The sequence below is a fragment of the Doryrhamphus excisus genome, chromosome 2 (assembly GCF_030265055.1).
Source record: "Doryrhamphus excisus isolate RoL2022-K1 chromosome 2, RoL_Dexc_1.0, whole genome shotgun sequence".
In the NCBI taxonomy this organism is placed as follows: domain Eukaryota; kingdom Metazoa; phylum Chordata; class Actinopteri; order Syngnathiformes; family Syngnathidae; genus Doryrhamphus; species Doryrhamphus excisus.
Genome location: NC_080467.1, coordinates 15,170,937 through 15,188,936, shown reverse-complemented (window position 1 = coordinate 15,188,936; position 18,000 = coordinate 15,170,937). Strand labels below are relative to the sequence as shown.

Sequence of the window (18,000 nt, the reverse complement as noted above, 5' to 3'; positions counted from 1 at the left end):
AAGAAAAGAGGAGAAAATTCTTGACAATAAAGTAATGTCCTCTTAAAGATCATTTTAACCAAAGGCAAAAAAAAAAAACACACCAAGGTAAATGATTCAGCCTCAAGTTAGAACCGACAACAAAACTATCAAAGAAAAACAGTCATAAACACCAAACAGATATTTTCTATAATTCAAATGAATATTCCCTTCAACTTTGGAGCCACTATTAAGTATTTTCAATCATAAACTTAGCCTTCTCTCCTCTGGTCACCAGCCGTCTCCATCAAACAATCACCTACTGTATCTGACGATTGTGCGTAATATCACTTGATCAAGACATTTCTCACATTCCGCAGTACAAAAAAAGGACTAAAAGTATGTATGATTCATGCTGATATTGTATCACACTGGTATTGGTATCAGATGATATTCAAAACTGCAGTATTGATATCGCGTTGCAAGTGAAAACCTTGTATGGGGACATCTCTAATAACTACTACTTGCTTGAGGTGGTATTCTTTATACTCAGGGAATCAGCTTGATATTTATATCTTTACTCACACATCTCACTCACGGTGCAACAAGTACGCCTAACACATGTGGACCACACAAGCTATGCCAGTATAAGAATATAAAAACATATTAACATCCATACAAAACAATACTATTACTATTACTAATACACCTCAAAGCTGGTTACCACTCGACTCCCGCCACCCACATGATGAAGAAAACGCAACACCACCCTGCAGACATGTCAGCTGTGTACTGTGGTGAGGTTAGTTTCACTTTGGACGATGGATATTAGGGTCGGTAAATACAGCGGTAGTTCCCCCTCACTGTGCTTTAATTAAACCACTGCTTGTTAATACTACAGACCGGCCTTAAATTACTGTTGCGTTGAAGAAACTAAAAAAGTGGTATATTCTAAATCACTCCACAAATTGTTCTATCAACCATGTTAAATGATTACTATTACCCTATTGTTATCTTTAATTGGATGAGAAACTCAAAGAGGTTGTACAAAAGCCAGAAAATATTGTTGGTCATGCTGTGTAATAAAAACGTAAATTCAGTAATAGATTGAATTATTTTTGTAATATATTTTTGAATATTTCGGGTGAGAGGCGAGGTACACCCTGGACTGGTGGCCAGCCAATCACTGGGCACATATAGACAAACAACCATTCACACTCACAATCATACCTATGGACAATTTGGAGTCGCCAATTAACCTACCCGGAGTAAACCCAAACAAACTCCACACAGAGAATCAAACCGAGGTCTTCCCAATCTCCTGACTGTGTGGCTTACATGCCAACCACTCGTCCATCATGCAGCCGCATAACCATATTCATTCATTCATTCATTCATTTTCTACCGCTTATCCTCACAAAGGTCGCGGGTTTGTTGGAGCCTATCCCAGCTGTCTTTGGATGAGAGGCGGGGTACACCCTGGACTGGTGGCCAGCCAATCACAGGGCACATATAGACAAACAACCATTCACACTCACATTCATACCTATGGACAATTTGGAGTCGCCAATTAACTTACCTGGAGTAAACCCAAACAAACTCCAAATCAAAATCAGAATCAAACCAAGGTCTTCCCAATCTCCTGACTGTGTGGCTTACATGCTAACCACCCGTCCATCATGCAGCCGCGTAATCATATTAAATTCCACAAATTCATATTTGTAAGAAAAGCTAGGTACTGCATCACGTCTGATTGGACTGGCAAGAATACAAAAACATTGGATCCGATCAGAAGCCAACAAACAAAAGTATTGGGACATCCCTAGTATAAAATAGTATTATTTTGTGTGTATATTAGTGTGTAGGCGTTTACTTCCATACCCGGATAGTCAGTGTTTTCCATGTGTTTGTCGTTATTTATACACCGTCAGTGAGGGAGGCGTTTGGTTTGATGACTTCCTGTTTTGTGTCAAGTGTCTCAATTACTTGTTTTGCTATTAACGAGACGTCTAGCAAATCACCCCACACAGTAGCAGGTCTCTACTGTCTGAGTTACCAATGGTGGAGGCAAATAGCAACCATTTAGAACAGGGGTCTCAAACACACGGCCCGCGGGCCAAATGGGGCCCGCAGAACACCAGTTTGAGGCCCCCGCCTTGATATGAAAGTTTAATGTTAGTGCGGCCCGCGCAAGTTTGATATGGATGCTGTATGGTATCATGTACCCAGAAAAAAATATTACGTTTGATTAATGTTCATGTTAAAGGTTAAATAACTGTTAATAGTTATCCTCCCTATCCGTGTGGAAGTGGTAACCTGATGCGGCCCAGTCTCACCCAGACCCAAGCTCCAGTGGCCCCCAAGTAAATTGAGTTTGAGACCCCTGATTTAGAAAATAACGTTTTCAGTTTGTCATCAGGGTTTTATATATAAAGTTCGAAAAATGGGCAGAATAAAAGAAAGAAAGAGTCCAGAATTTAAAAGAAGAGATGGGCAAATGTTTATCGTGAGCAGGTCTGTGCTATTCAGAGCCGTGAGAGAATGGAATGTACAAGGAAGATCAATGCGGCTCCGGCTATGACACACACACACACACACACACACACAAACACACACAGATGTTCAGAAGCCATGAGGAAGGAAACCTTGGGTCTCTTCAGGACAATCTGCTTGTGTGTCTCTCTCTCACACACACACACACACACACAAATGTACAGTAAACATGTGAGATCAAAGCAGCCTTTAAACCACAAGCTTGCATTTAGAAAAAAAAAGGTTTACTGTGCTTTGCATCCAGATCCTGTCCTGCTAACGATCAATGCAACAAACAAATACACTCAAAGACTTTATGAACTACTTCCATACTGGATACGTTTCAATCTTAAGCCAACGTTGGTGGGGGTGGAAAAAAAACAAAAAAACACACAAAAAAAGACAGAGGCCATGGAATAAACCATGTGATTCCTTCTTTTCCTCTACTTGTTCACAGATGAACACCCAAATGCCACACATACACACCAAACTATAACATGCATATACACATTCATTTGATCTATTTTATGTTTTTTTTTTCCCCCTGCACACACACACACACGCACGCACACACACACATGCACGCATACACGCACGCATACACTCTGTCTGGCTCGTCACAGGACCAGATGGCACTGGGGTGTTCCAGACAATTTACAGTCTTTGTGAGTGTGCATGTATGTCAGTATGTGTGTGTGTGCGTGTGTGTGTGAGAGAGAGATTTTCCGACAACCCCCTCACCCCTTGTGCCACACACACACACACACACACACACACATATATACAGAGAGGGACTTGGCAGTGCCACTCCAGTGCCAGCGCTGCCAAAGCCTGAGACTAAAACAAAAGCTGGGACAAACCATTGTGCAGCTTTCCCTCCTCTGTCCCACCTCTTGCTCTGAACCAGATGGTTTCATCTGCTCGTCTCTGTGGTGTGAAGGTTCACTCGCTCATCACGAGTGTACATGTAACATTCTCAACAAACAGATTCTCTATATGCAACATACATTCTTAAATGTAGCTGAGTAGCTTGAGAAGGAATTTGCCTTACACTTTTAATGCAAATGAGACACATCAAGTATGATCACATCTGTCGCTGTGGTGGACAAGCATGTGATTTATTTCCTCCATTCCACTTCTCATTCATTTCATAGTGCTGTTTTTCCCACATTCCCCACAAAAAAAAATCTCTTGGATTCCACAGAATAATTAACTCCTTGAAAGTTAGACAGCATGTGCTCTCTCAGGTCTTGTGACATAGTCATGATACGTTAGTCACAGTTTATTTTCAAGACGGGTAAAGCTACTTAATTAATAAACCAGATGAAATACAATCTGCCGCGTATCAACCGGTAATAGGAAATGCAATATCCGACATCCATGTTTTTAGCGACCACAGGTGAACTAAATGTTTCCTCAAGACATAGACACAGTACATTTAACATACATATAGTACTTGAAACACCCCAAAACGCCCCAGTCAAACAACCATTCACACTCACATTCATACCTATGGACAATTTCATTCATTCATTTTCTACCGCTTTTCCTCACAAGTGTCGCGGGGGTGCTGGAGCCTATCCCAGCTGTCTTCTGACGAGAGGCGGGGTACACCCTGGACTGGTCGCCAGCCAATCACAGGGCACATATAGTCAAACAACCATTCACACTCACATTCATACCTATGGACAATTTGGAGTCGCCAATTAACCTAGCATGTTTTTGGAATGTGGGAGGAAACCTGTGAGGCCTGCGCACTAACCACTTGTCCTTGTGCAGGCTAATTTTGGATCAACATTTTGCAATTAAATTCATTCAGGACGGCTTCTTGAGATGTATAAATAAACAAGAAAAAACTCCGCCAAGCGTCATCCTCCATTTTTGGGATCGATCTCTAATATTTAGTAGAACATGTCGAAAAATTGTCCTGCTCTGACCATTTTTTGTGCCGTTATATGCACCTAAAATATTCCTATCTTTAAAAAAAAAAAATCCAGGATCTAGACGGTGATCTCTGACAATTCTTGAAAATTTCAAACAAATCCAGTCAGAAATTGTTATTTTTGAACACAAACAGATAAACGCCGGCAACAACATAACCATCGTGCATGCGCCTGGTGGAGGTAAAAATATGTCTGAATTACCAATATGCCTCCAGCATATTAACATTTATTGCTACTCTCACCAATTTTGGTGCGTTCATGGACTGCCGAACAAAATGCTGATGAAAAAACCTTACCAGTGAAGCAACATGTAAAAATTTGTGGACTTTTTTTTTTAGCAGCAGGACATGTATGCCGTACATTTACCTGTGTTAGCATTTGTTTCAATTATTACGGCGAATTAGATGTTTTCTACAAAAACAAATTGCAGATTTTCAGAAAAATCTGTAAATTTGCTGAATCTGCACAAATTTTTGCACACATCCAAAACAACCAGCAACAAACAATAAAATGTATCCAGGCTCCTAAACATGTCACTTTTTATAGTTAATTCACAGAGCAGGAAGAAACAGTTGATGGTGATGACTAAAAGGAAGCGTTAAGTAAAAATAAATACAAACATTAAATGGTCACAGGATGTTTAAAAATACCCCCCCAAAATCTGGTTTAAATTTAGAAAGAAAAATAAAAACCTTCTGCCTGCAGAAACTGGCAGCACTGGGAGGATAAGTGTACGTCAGCAACAGTTTGGTGGTCTGGCTCAATCCAGTAAGATGAGAGGAAGATGATCTTCAATTACAAGGATAGGAAAAAGAGGTAAAAAATAGAAGAAAGAGTTCAAGAGGAAAGTGAAAAGGTTGAGGAGGAGGAAGGGTTTAAAAATGGTACAAAACATATAAAAAGCAACTAAAATTTGGTAAAGAGAGGTAGCAGATGAGGAGGAATAAGTCGAACTTGACAATTAGTCAATTCAGGAAATGAATCATGACAAAGCAGGAAGACAGTGTCCATGTTTGGTTATTATGTAAATCACTTATATGCATTTAGAATTGTTTTATGCATGTACTGTAAAACTATAGGGCTGCACGGCGGTCGAGTGGTTAGCGCGCAGCTAGAAGACCGGGGTCAATTCCACCCTTTATGAGTTTGCATGTTCTCCCCGTGCATGCGTGGGTTTTCTCCAGGTACTCCGGTTTCCTCCCACATTCCAAAAACATGCTAGGTTAATTGGTGACTCCAAATTGTCCATAGGTATGAATGTAACATTTATTGCTACTCTCACCAATTTTGGTGCGTTCATGGACTGCCGAACAAAATGCAGATGAAAAAGCATTACCAGTGAAGCAACATGTAAAAAAATTGTGGGCTTTTTTTTTTTTAACAGGGGCACAGGGCACATTTACCTGTGTTAGCATTTGTTTCAATTATTACGGTGAATGAGATGTTTTCTGCAAAAACAAATTGCAGATTTTCAGAAAAATCAATAAATTTGCGGAATGTGCACAAATTTTTGCAAACATCCAAAACAGCCAGCAACAAACTATAAAATGTATCCAGGCTCCTAAACATGTCACATTTTATAGTTAATTCACAGTCACATGAAAAACTCCAGTTTTTCAGACTTTATCTTTGATGTCGATGACTGAATATAAGACTAAGATTTTCAGAAAAATCTATGTGCACACATCCAAAACAGCCATCATCACTAGCCAGCAACAAACTATAAAATGTATCCAGGCTCCAAAACATGTCACTTTTTATGGTCAAAAAGATTATATTTACTTTCTTAAAATTCACTTCTGGAAATTCGGTCTGGAAGTGATTAACCTCGATAAATGGGGGATTAGTGCCTATCTGTTCCAAAACAGGTCAAAGTCACACAATTGCATGTTGGAGATGAAATGTCATGATCAGAAAAAAAAAAACAGTTATTTCTGGTCTCCGCCAACCTTGGAAAATACATTGAGGATTCATATTTGCCCTAAATTGGACAGACATCTATGCACTCAATTTCAGTGCTTGTCTTGCATCCCTAATCAGTCTCCCCAGTTAATGACGGGCTTGCATACAAATCTGACAGATTACCTGCTGCAGGTGTCCAACAGATGCCTCTAAAACAGTCACTTGTGACTCCCGAAAAAAAAAAACCTGATGAAGACCAGCAATTAAACACTGTCAGTCTGTCTGACAGGAGACGTTTAGTCCTCTTATTACGGAGTCCTTCACCAGGCGACAAAGCACATAAACATGGAGCCTTGACACAGATAGGACATGCAGAAGTGACAAGCGAGCCGGATCTAACTGAGTCACATACCAAAGTGAACAAAATACGAGCTATTCTCAACTCTAAACAAACCTTTGCTGTGCCTTTGGGGAGAACATATGGAGCGCCGACTCGGTAGCAAGTCGGCTCGCCGATGCACGAGCTATGTCAATCTCCTGAGCTTTGACAAAAAAAAAAAAAACGACAAATCCTCGCCAAGTTCAAACAGACACAAACATTGAGATCACAGCCGTTATTAGAAAAGTCATTATTAGCATTTGAAAAGCAAATGGAGCTAATAATATTTGCCATTATAGCTAAAAACGCCTATTAATTCCTAATCCGCACCTCAATTAAGAGCGTGGTCGGGTGTTTTTTGCCAAAGAAACAAGACAATTTAACAGCCTTAGAGGCAGCCAGATTAGGTGGGAGGGTGAGGTATTGAGCAAGCGGCTTCTGCTCGCCATCTCTATTTTGAAAGCGATCATCCAGGATGAGTGTGAGTGGCAGGCGTATCAGAAGCTGATTTGACTGAATAGAGACAAGAGGGTGGCAGTGGGGGCGTTGTTCACCACGTTGAAGCACATTATCTGTTTGGGGCACAAGTGCATCAAATCAAACGTTGAGAGGAGATGATATTAAAGCAACCCCCAGCTGTAAACTGTGACTTAATAAGACATACCAATTAGAGGAACAAAACTGAAGCATAGCAACACGGTGGTGTCGTCCCCTTGCCCAAATCACTGTGTGTGACTGTCTTCGGGAATCAGACAATAAAACACCGGACCAAGAGAAGGATGCAGGGACACAATGATACAGTCTTAGCTGAAACGCAAACCATTCAAGAAGACATCAAATTTGTTTGGATTTCGAAACAAACAACTTCAACCGAAAGAGTCCCTTCTAGAGTCTGTTAACTGTTCACATCATAAACAATGTATCATATTTTACGGCGTATAAGTCACAAGGCGGCAAGAGCTCAGCACGCATTTTTCCCATGTAATAACACACTCAACAACAAGCTTTACTAAGCAAATTGTAAATTGCATGAGGTCATTACTCACGGCGTCATTTTACAAATAACACTAAATTCACTACACAGCAACTTAACCCTCAAAAGGTATATCTCATTATTATACAAACATGCGGCAATACAATTTTAATGATAGATGGAAGTATGGATGCTGCTGCAATGCTGCCTCTGTCCACCAGAGGGAGCCAGCTGAACCAAGAGGGCGGTTGACGTCATTGCAGCACCCTGGCAGGCACCGATGAATCTAAAGCATTATGGGAAAATGTATTGATCTTTTGAAAACTATCAATGTATTGAAGTAAAACTAAAGATTTAAAAAAAAAAAAAACATTTCTCACTTAATACTTAATTACAGAATTTTTTGTGGGCGTTATATTCTAGGACAAACCGTGAATAGCAAAAAACACATTTAATACACACCTGAATTTGTATTTTTTTGGGGGGGGGTGAACAACTTGCCCCCCTCCGTCCCGCTAGCTTGACATTTGACATTCTCCTTCAAATTGTATCAACATTTACAATTAAATTCTAATTATATTGTAAGCTATACATATTGTAAGCTTTTGTGTCACACAAAAGCGCAAAGCTATGTTGCATTCAATGACCAGAAAACAGTGTGAAATCTCAGTTATCAGTGAAGCATACAAACAGAAACTTGAAAATTGTGGACTTTCTGTCAGTAGAACACGTATGCTTCATATTTTTACCTGTATTATAATATTTAGACATTATCGTCAACTTACGGTGAATGAGATTCATTCATTCATTCATTTTCTACCGCTTTTTCCTCATGAGGGTCGCGGGGGTGCTGGAGCCTATCCCAGCTGTCTTCGGGCGTGAGGCGGGGTACACCCTGGACTGGTCGCCAGCCAATCACAGGGCACATATAGACAAACAACCATTCACACTCACCGGTGAATGAGATGTGTATGAAAAAAAAATGTATAACATTTTTTGAACCAAAAATCCATAAATATACGAGCATCCACCGTACTCGTCTTTCCTTGATCGTTACCTCCAACCTAAAACCTCCTTTTGTACCCCCACATTGGGTCCACATACACGTGCACCCACGCGTGTGATTGTGCAAAATCTCCTTAAATCTCTCTCGGTGCGTACACCATAGCACACACATTTACACACTTTCACACTCACACAACTCAGTCCCGCTCCAACACAGTTGACAGGGAAACAAACAGCACCTGAGGGGATAGAATAGTGATAGAAGGTGAAAAAAAAGCCAAAAGCAGCCAAGACCTGAAATAGACAAGTGGCAGTGGTTGACAAGCACAGTAGAGCTGCTCTCTGAACGGCTTCATCCAGGAGGAGATTAGAAACACACACAGAGTTTGATGTGTGCATTATCTTTCCAGGGATGATCCTAAAATAAACAAAACAAAAAAAAAACCATCTCCCAATAATTAAAACGGTTAATCCACTTCCTGGTTTCTGATGACCGTGGGCTAAGCGTGTCGCAAGGGACTCTGCACTATTTATGGTTCTCTGCTTTTGTATATAAAAGGTGAATTTTTTTTGCCCAAAATATGGGGAAATAAACATAACCTAGTCGCTTGGCATTGCTTGAGTTTATGATTTGGGTCATTATTTTACTGTAGGACGAACACCCAGACCAACTAACTACGGTGTAGGTGCGTACCAGAAGGATAACACATGGTGCTGCAGAATGCTGCGGTTGCTGTTTTAGTCCAGAGTCCTATACTGTATATGAACTGGTACTTATCACAGTTCCAGTTCCAATCTGGACTGGTCATCAATCAATCATAGGGCACATTTCCAGAAATAAAGACCCAAGCAAGTACAGAGATTCACAGATTCCGGGTCTCCGGACTGTGAGGCAGACGTGCTAACCAATACCTCAACAGGCATCGATATCAACCAAAAACAATATAGGCAAAAACTGATAATAATTCAACATTGTGGACATACTGAGCTGGCCAGATTGTTGCAATGTAGAACACATCATGACTCACGCATAGGGTTGGGTGTCGGGTCTCAAAGGTTCATGTCATTAAGCAGTTTATGGAGAGGTTCAGACATTTCATCCAAAACCAACTCTGGTTTTCTTAGCCTCCTCATTTAAACCATGCAAACGTTTATTACCCCAGCCTTTTAAAAGTCGAGAATTGTTAGTAACCGGAATCTTTCATTTATTCATTTTCTACCGCTTTTTCCTCACGAGGAGGGGGGAGCCTATCCCAGCTGTCTTTGGGCGAGAGGCGGGGTACACCCTGGACTGGTGGCCAGCCAATCACAGGGCACATATAGACAAACAACCATTCACACTCACATTCATACCTATGGACAATTTGGAGTGGCCAATTAACCGAGCATGTTTTTGGAATGTGGGAGGAAACCGGAGTACCCGGAGAAAACCCACGCATGCACGGGGACAATATGCAAACTCCACACAGAGATGGCCGAGGGTGGAATCGAACCCTCGTCCTCCTTGCTGTGAGGTCTGCGCGCTAACCACTTAACCGCCGTGCCGCCGGAACCGGAATCTGAACCACCAAAATTCAAACGATGCCCAACCTTAATCACAACAACAATAACATTATCAGTTGAAAAACTGATATAAATATGAATCAATACAGATTTTTTGCATGACTAAAACAACTAAAATGCATTAAAGGCATTCAGAGGATGCACTGGTCACTTACGTGGCCATTGTAATGTTTGGTGAGATACACAAGTACAGGGTTTTATTGTAGCTTTGAATTAGGGATTTGTCACGGCCTACCCACACCAAGCTAAGACTCAAGTCTTACGTCTCTTCCACTCAGCTCCCCTTTCACCAAAACATATTTACAGAAACACACACACGTTTTATTTATGTCTTAAATGGCTTATTATTATTATCTTATTATGTCTACTACAGTGGAGATGTGTAAATGTACAGTGTAAATGTCATTATAGGGGTGTTATTTCATGTCTGGAGGGCTCTAATAATGTTCAGATGGTTGTAAACAGGTATTCAAAACTATTGTTAATATCCTCACTAGGGTCGCAGGTATGTTGGAGCCTATCCCAGCTGACTTTAGGGGAGAGGCGGGGTACATCCTAGACTGGTCATAATTGAGGATTTAATCAAATTCTTTCATTCATTAATTCGTTTTCTACCACTTTTTCCTCACAAGGGTCGCGGGGGTGCTGGAGCCTATCCCAGCTGTCTTCGGGCGAGAGGTGGGGTACACCCTGGACTGGTCGCCAGCCAATCACAGGGCATATATAGACAAACAACCATTCACACTCACATTCATACCTATGGACAATTTGGAGACGTCAATTAACCTAGCATGTTTTTGGAATGTGGGAGGATGCATGAGGAGAACATGCATACTCCACACAGAGATGGCTGAGGGTGGAATTGAACCCTGGTCTCCTAGCTGTGAGGTCTGCGCGCTAACCACTCGATCGCCGTGCCACCTAATCAAATTCTTTCACATTTTAATTGATTCCAAATTCAATACAAAATTGAAATGCTAATGATTATTATATATGATAAGAGGTTACCAAGTGAAACTTCCCCCAATATCTAGACCAAAGTCATGACTGCTAAGCAGAACTAAACACACAATGTGAGGACTGGGTTCAGTGTCAGCACGTCCCAGCCTCTGGCCTCATCCCTGCCTTTGGAAACTGCTGCTGTCATGGCTGTGCGGGTCTATAGAGTTCTAATTAGCTGCATTCACAAACAGCGCCAGGCTCATCAAAATGCCGAGGCCTGCAGAAAGCCACAGCAGGGGTAAGCAGAACGTGTGTGTGCGGTGCATCTTGTACATGTGGGTGTAAAAATGTGATTGTGTGTGTGTTTGTGTGTGGTTTGTGTGACACTGCTGTGTGTCGGCTTTTTTTTTTTTTTTTAAGCATGAAGATAATTCCAAAGTGAAGATACATATCCAAGCAGCAAACCCAAGCTTAACAACCCAGACGAATGCAACCAAAACTGAGTCTTTTTTTTTTTTTTTTTCACCCCACAAACTCTTAACAGTCTTGCCTCACATTTGCATGCGTGGCACGGGAGCAGGCCGCACCACAGCACACAAACTACAACAAGCCAACAACAAAGCAGTAAACAAAGAGGACGTCTGCGGCGCTGTGTTTTCAGGAAAAGGACAAAATGGCTCTTGAACATGTGCAGGATCAACAGACGTGACCTCCGATTTTCTCTGCGAAAACCTTCCAGGAAAAATTTCACACTAAATCTTATACAATATGGCACCGCATATACATAACTGTACTGTGCATCTCACTTATTAGATGGGTTTATGTAAAATATGTTGCAACATGCAGGGCTGCATGGAGTTTATTATTGTATTACGATCGTAATATCTAGTTTGCAGCAGATTGAGATCCCAAACAAGGGTCTGAAGGCGCCCTGCAGCAAAATACGGAACCATTAAATGCTCCTGAAGCCTTTGACATCAGTTTCCAAACCAGTTTGCAAACCTGCCATCTGTTAATAAATGTGATGGTGTTATGAAGCACTTGGAAGTGGTCAGTGGATGCAAGGCACAGTTATTACACTATAAACGTCCTTATAAACACGATTTCACAATCACAATTACCGTTGGTTGCTCGACCTAGTCAAATAATTATTTTTTCCTCCCTACAACAACAAAAAATGTCATAATTCAGTGGAAAAATTTAAAGCGATTGACCATTTTTTGGACCATATTGAGATATCAGTAACAATTTCCAATAAAAAAAACAATATCTTAACATGACAAAAATCAATTCCTGTTTGCTAGTACAGTGTTTTTCAACCTTTTTTGAGTCATGGCATGTTTTTTACATTGGAAAAATCTTGTGGCACACCACTAATCAATAATGTTACAAAATGTCACCACAACCTCACACGTGCATCAATAAGTCTACCGGAGGAACAAGGTAGGTGTTGCCACACGGACCAATATTACATTGCTCTGCCAGTCTTTACACCACAGACACTCCACAGTAGCCACGTTTTTACATGACCACTTTTTCTCTTTCCGAATGACCTTTCGGGAAACAATGGTATCCATGGAAAGGAATATTCCAATCTCTTGTCTACATGCGCCGTGAAAATCAAACAGAATAGTCAATAGGGCATGCCCAGTAAAACGTAAACATCAACATCATGTGATACCGGCTTCCCCAAGTTTTTCTATTGCCAGTTTTTTGTCTGTCCAGTCTTGAAATTTAGTTTGAATCAAAAACAAACTTTGCTTAGTCCAGTGCCGATTGCTGGCCTCCATTTTTAATATTGAAGAACGTCTGGATCTGCGTGTTACGTCATATCTGAACATGCGCACCCGGGATAAATTTAAACAGGAAACGACCAAATTCAAATTTGCTAATATTTTATAATTAAACTCAGGACATGTTTTATATAAATATATATTTTCTTTTTTAATAAAACTGCACTTGTGAATAAAGTATAGAAGTGTTTAGATTCTGTTTCACAGATGGCGCTAATGCAAACGAAAGCTGCTTGCCAACCGCCAATAAACAACAGAAGACGAAAAACACCACAAAGAAGAAGGCACCCTGACAACTTTCCGTTTGAGCGGGTACAAGATACCTGAATCGGATTGGTTAAAGGAATATTCCATCCCTGTTCAATTCTTTCCGTTTGAGCAAATAAACCAAATGCAATTGGAATATTTGGATCCATGTATACTATTGACATAATATTTGCAAATGATGATTAATAAATGTTAATTATAAAAAGTGATATTGGATAATTCCTCACGGCACACCTGACGGTTTCTCAAGGTACACTAGTGTGCCGTGGCACAGTGGTTGAAAATCCCTGTGCTAGTAGATGCTACAATTTCTGTGAGTGATACAATGATGTATTATAATGTAAGAATTAAATAGTTGGCACCATCAATGACTTTGCCGAAATTACCTTGAAGCATGGGTGGTTTCATGGCATAAACATAATATGACCAGCAAGCTTTCAGCAGTTTAATTCCTGGATACCACATCCCATATTAATGAAATCTTGCAACGTGAAATGAACAGCCATGAAATATTGAACAGGAGACAGCGATGGACACTGAAAGGGAGCATCATATCCCACTGGATTACAGGAAACTAAAGAAAAGAAAGGATGCCAAACATTCCACAATTTACCAGTAAACTCAGCTCGCATTAGGACAAGTTAGCTGATGATGATGATGTCACATTTGAGCTCATGACTTTCATATGACACGGCAAGTCCCCATGACGTATGTATAGAATATAAATGCCATTCATCCATCAATCCATTGACTATACCATATTTGCCACTTTCCCATACCTTAATTTATTTATGGAGGCACAAATACATGTGGACCGCCACAGATGCATTTGATCAGGGGTGTCCACAGTGTGGCCCGACCTATAACTTTTTTTTTTATTATTATTGGCTCGTACCACATTCTAAGAAAATATTTACTAAAAAAAAAAACATGTACAAATCTGCAGTGATTTTACAAGAATTAAGTCAAAATATTAAAAGAAAAAATCTTACAAGAAAGTAGAATTTTAGGAGGACAATGTCATAATATTATAAGAAACAAACAAAACAACATATAAATTAGCATTTTTTAGGAAAATTAGGTAATGTTGCGCGAATAAAGTCACAATATTTTTTTTTAAGTTGTTAGAAAATTTGATTGGGAAATAATTAGATTGGCAAAGTGATCTGGGTTTGAATCTTCCTTAAAGCATCTTTGTGGAGTTTCTCCAGGTACTTCGGTTTCCTTCCGGATTCCAAAAACTTCCATAGGTATGAATGTGAGTGTGAATTATTGTTTGTCGGTATGAGCTCTGCAATTGGCTGGCAATCAGCCCTGGGTGTACCCTTACATCTAGCCTGATGGGATGCATGGAATATTATGGGAATAAAGTCAAAATATTTGGGGCATAAGGTCACAATATAAATATATATATATATATATATATATATTATTTAAGAACACAATTGAAATATTTGGAAAATTAAAAAAATAAATTTAAAAAATGTGAAAAAGGACACATCCTATTGGTTTGAATTAACTTACCCGATATGCGTTAAGTGGCTGTATGACTTGGTACATTTCGGAATTGAGTAAAAAGCACAGCTGTTCAGGAAACGTTGTGAGCAGCGACTACGCACAAGAACCCCGATCCATCTGCACTTTTGTTGTCCTGATGTCAGCAATCAAGTCAGCATCTAAGCTGTTTAAAGTAAGCTAAACAGCTCACATACAACCCACAATTGACACCATGCTGGATGTGGCCAAATACTGAATTTGTATCGGTGAGTCTGAATGCGCGTGGAGCTAATGGCGACCAATTAGAGAAATAAAAGCATAACAATACTGACCGATACAGCATACCTGACTGGCTGTGTGAATGGAAGACACACGCAGCACTCGCCCTCCGACTAAAAAGACAAATAGGATTAAGTGAATAAATTACACACTGAGCAGAGATGATCTCATTAATGTCAATCACAGACGCGCTTCCTGTTTCACTCCCCAAATCGTGACCTGTCATTTACTGACATGCCATCACGGATGCAACATGCATTCTTCTGAAAAAGAACACAATCCTTCAGTTCAACACTCCACACAGAGTTGATCCCCACTGGTGCATTCACTGGCAGGAAATAGTGACATCACCAAGTCAGAAAAACAGGAAGTCACTCAGGAATGAACGTGAGCAGCTTGAAACAAGCTCTCCTCATAAACACAGGTGAAAAACAACTAAAAGTAAACCACAAAATCATATTTATATTATTTACTATTTGCTAGAATCGGATAACAAAACACTGTGCAGTGAAACCTCCGTTTTCCTTAGTAATTTGTTAGAAATAAAGAAATATATCAATAAACATTAATATACAAAAAAAAATGTTTTCCATAATAAATACAGTTGTCCCTTGTGTATAGCGGTTAATTGCTTCCAAGTGAATTTCCCCAAAGTAGGATTTAATAGTAATAAACGGAATATTTTCATAGTAGAAGCATTGAAAACCTATTCATGACTTGACCATTGTTAGAGCCCTGTAGACATTAATTAACACCCCTACAGTTACCTTTACACTATGATTCTTTGTTTACACCCACCTTGCGCAACACTAATGTGATGGTTGGGAATCACGACAGGGACACAAGAAATGACCACGACTCAAAGCAAATAGGAAGCATTGGCTTTTAGTTTATTTGTCCTAAACTTGAGAAAATGTTTTAAACTGTGGGGAAGAAGGACAAATTAAGAAGCCAAAAACGTACCACTTCCACATGGAATCGGAGGACAACATTCTTTCACTCTGTCATGTTGGCTGTCATCAGCAGAGTGTTGAGGTAATGCACAGTGTTCCCTCGCAGGTGAAAATTAGCATTTTTTTAACAGCTTATGAATGCGAATTTTGTTCTGCATCCTTGTTGTGTATTAGAGTGATCTATCGGTGCTCTGTTGTTGTGTACTCATGTGAGAGTTGAAGATGATATAGTAATGGAATACTATAAATGACTCTTCGGTTCATGGAGGACAAGGAGGAGGAGTAAAATACTACAACAGCAGCAATATGTTTTAACAAGGATACAAAAACGCTACAGCTGGACAGTGCCACATCAGAGGAGTGATAACGGTGAGTCACTTCATGATTTCTATTTTTGGAACCTATCCCCCGCGATAAATGAGGAAACACTGTAATCAATGGAATAGCAATCATTTATTAATTAATCGTTTTTGGAAAAAAGGCAGTAGAGCAAGCGGGCAAGATGTTTGAAACACGATGTATCGAGGGATGCCTTTAATGTAGTATCAATCCAATTTTTTTAAGAGAATAATTATAGTTTTCAAATACAGAAGACGTTCAACATCACTTTTACCTTTACTGAATACGTTTGTTGGCATCGAGGAGGAGACAATCTCTGCTAACGTTGATCTAGCAACTTATCATCATTTTCGATTGATTGTGATCTCTGATTTGTTAACACCTTTACTCCTTTCCCAACATTAACTCACTGGATTTTTTGCAAGGTTGTTGTTGCGGATTCATCAAAGCGATCGATGCCTTGCCGATCGATTACTCGAAAAAACAAGCTTGAAGTTGGTTGGACACTCGATTCCGAAAAACAAATCGTACAAAAAGCATGGCGAAAGAAAACCGTTTCATTAGGCAAAGCTAGACACCATGAAAAAAGCATCAAATAACTGATTCCAATAGTCATTTTAGAAATAGTAGAATAGCTAGAAACTAGCCTACTAAATGTCTATGTGGCTGTGTTGTTATTTCATTTGATTGCGCAGATTCACCAAACAACATGGCCAGCTTCTGTTCCATTACACACCACTCCAATTTCTGTACAACAACTGGAATTTAAGGTATAAAAAAATGTCAATAATTAAATAAAAACACACCAAGCTGTTCAACGCCAATGCCAGTGTCTCATCACTGATCGATTACTCGAAAAAACAAGCTTGAAGTTGGTTGGACACTCGATTCCGATTATTACACGCAATGTTTGGTCGTACAAAAACAAGGACAGCATTTTGTGGAAAAACAAATCGTACAAAAAGCACGGCAAAAGAAAACCGAGGTTTCATTAGGAAAAGCTACCATGAAAAAAGCATCAAATAAATGATTTCAATAGTCATTTTAGAAATAGTAGAATAACTAGAAACCAGCCTACTAAATGCCTATGTTGTTCATTTGCAAAGATATTTCATTTGATTTTGCAGGTTTACCAAACAACGTGGCTAGCTTGTGTTCCATTACACACCACTCCAATTTCTGGAATTTAAGGTATAAAAAAAGTCAATAATTAAATATAAACACACCAAGCTGTTCAAAGCCAACGCCAGTGTCTCATCACTTATCATAACAAAAATAAAAACTTGCATCTGCGTACTGAACATGACTATCCACATGCAACCTCAGCAGCAACAACAAGCAGGTGGAAGACAGGATATCAAGAGTAGGTTAAAAAAAAAGAGCATATAAAGTTGACATACTTGGGCCGGAGAAATGTCCGCTCCCCAGAGAGGTCGGTCCATTCTTTCCACTGCTAACAGGAGGGGAAAACATCTAGAAGACAAATAGAGCACACATTACCTCCAAGAGCACAGACAGTGGCAGCAATAAGAGCACACAAACATGAGTGCAGCTACATATGAAAAGCTTCATTCCAATACACGGGGGAGACGTTTGCATGGAAACATCCTCGCTTCCAATATAAAGGTGACATCTGCTATTCAAAAATGCATACATCGTATTTTTTACAAGATTT

General features: G+C 39.8%; 1 protein-coding gene across 4 annotated transcripts in view; it reads right to left on the bottom strand.

Moving 5' to 3' along the window:
- LOC131109257 (transcription factor 4-like) overlaps positions 1-18,000 on the bottom strand; it is a 195,882-nt gene that overhangs the window by 175,385 nt on the left and 2,497 nt on the right. For all 4 annotated transcript variants that reach the window (XM_058061050.1, XM_058061032.1, XM_058061041.1 and 1 more), the window contains one exon: positions 17,726-17,798. In XM_058061050.1, the coding sequence (XP_057917033.1) occupies positions 17,726-17,798 (73 nt within the window). The remainder of the gene's footprint in view (positions 1-17,725; positions 17,799-18,000) is intronic.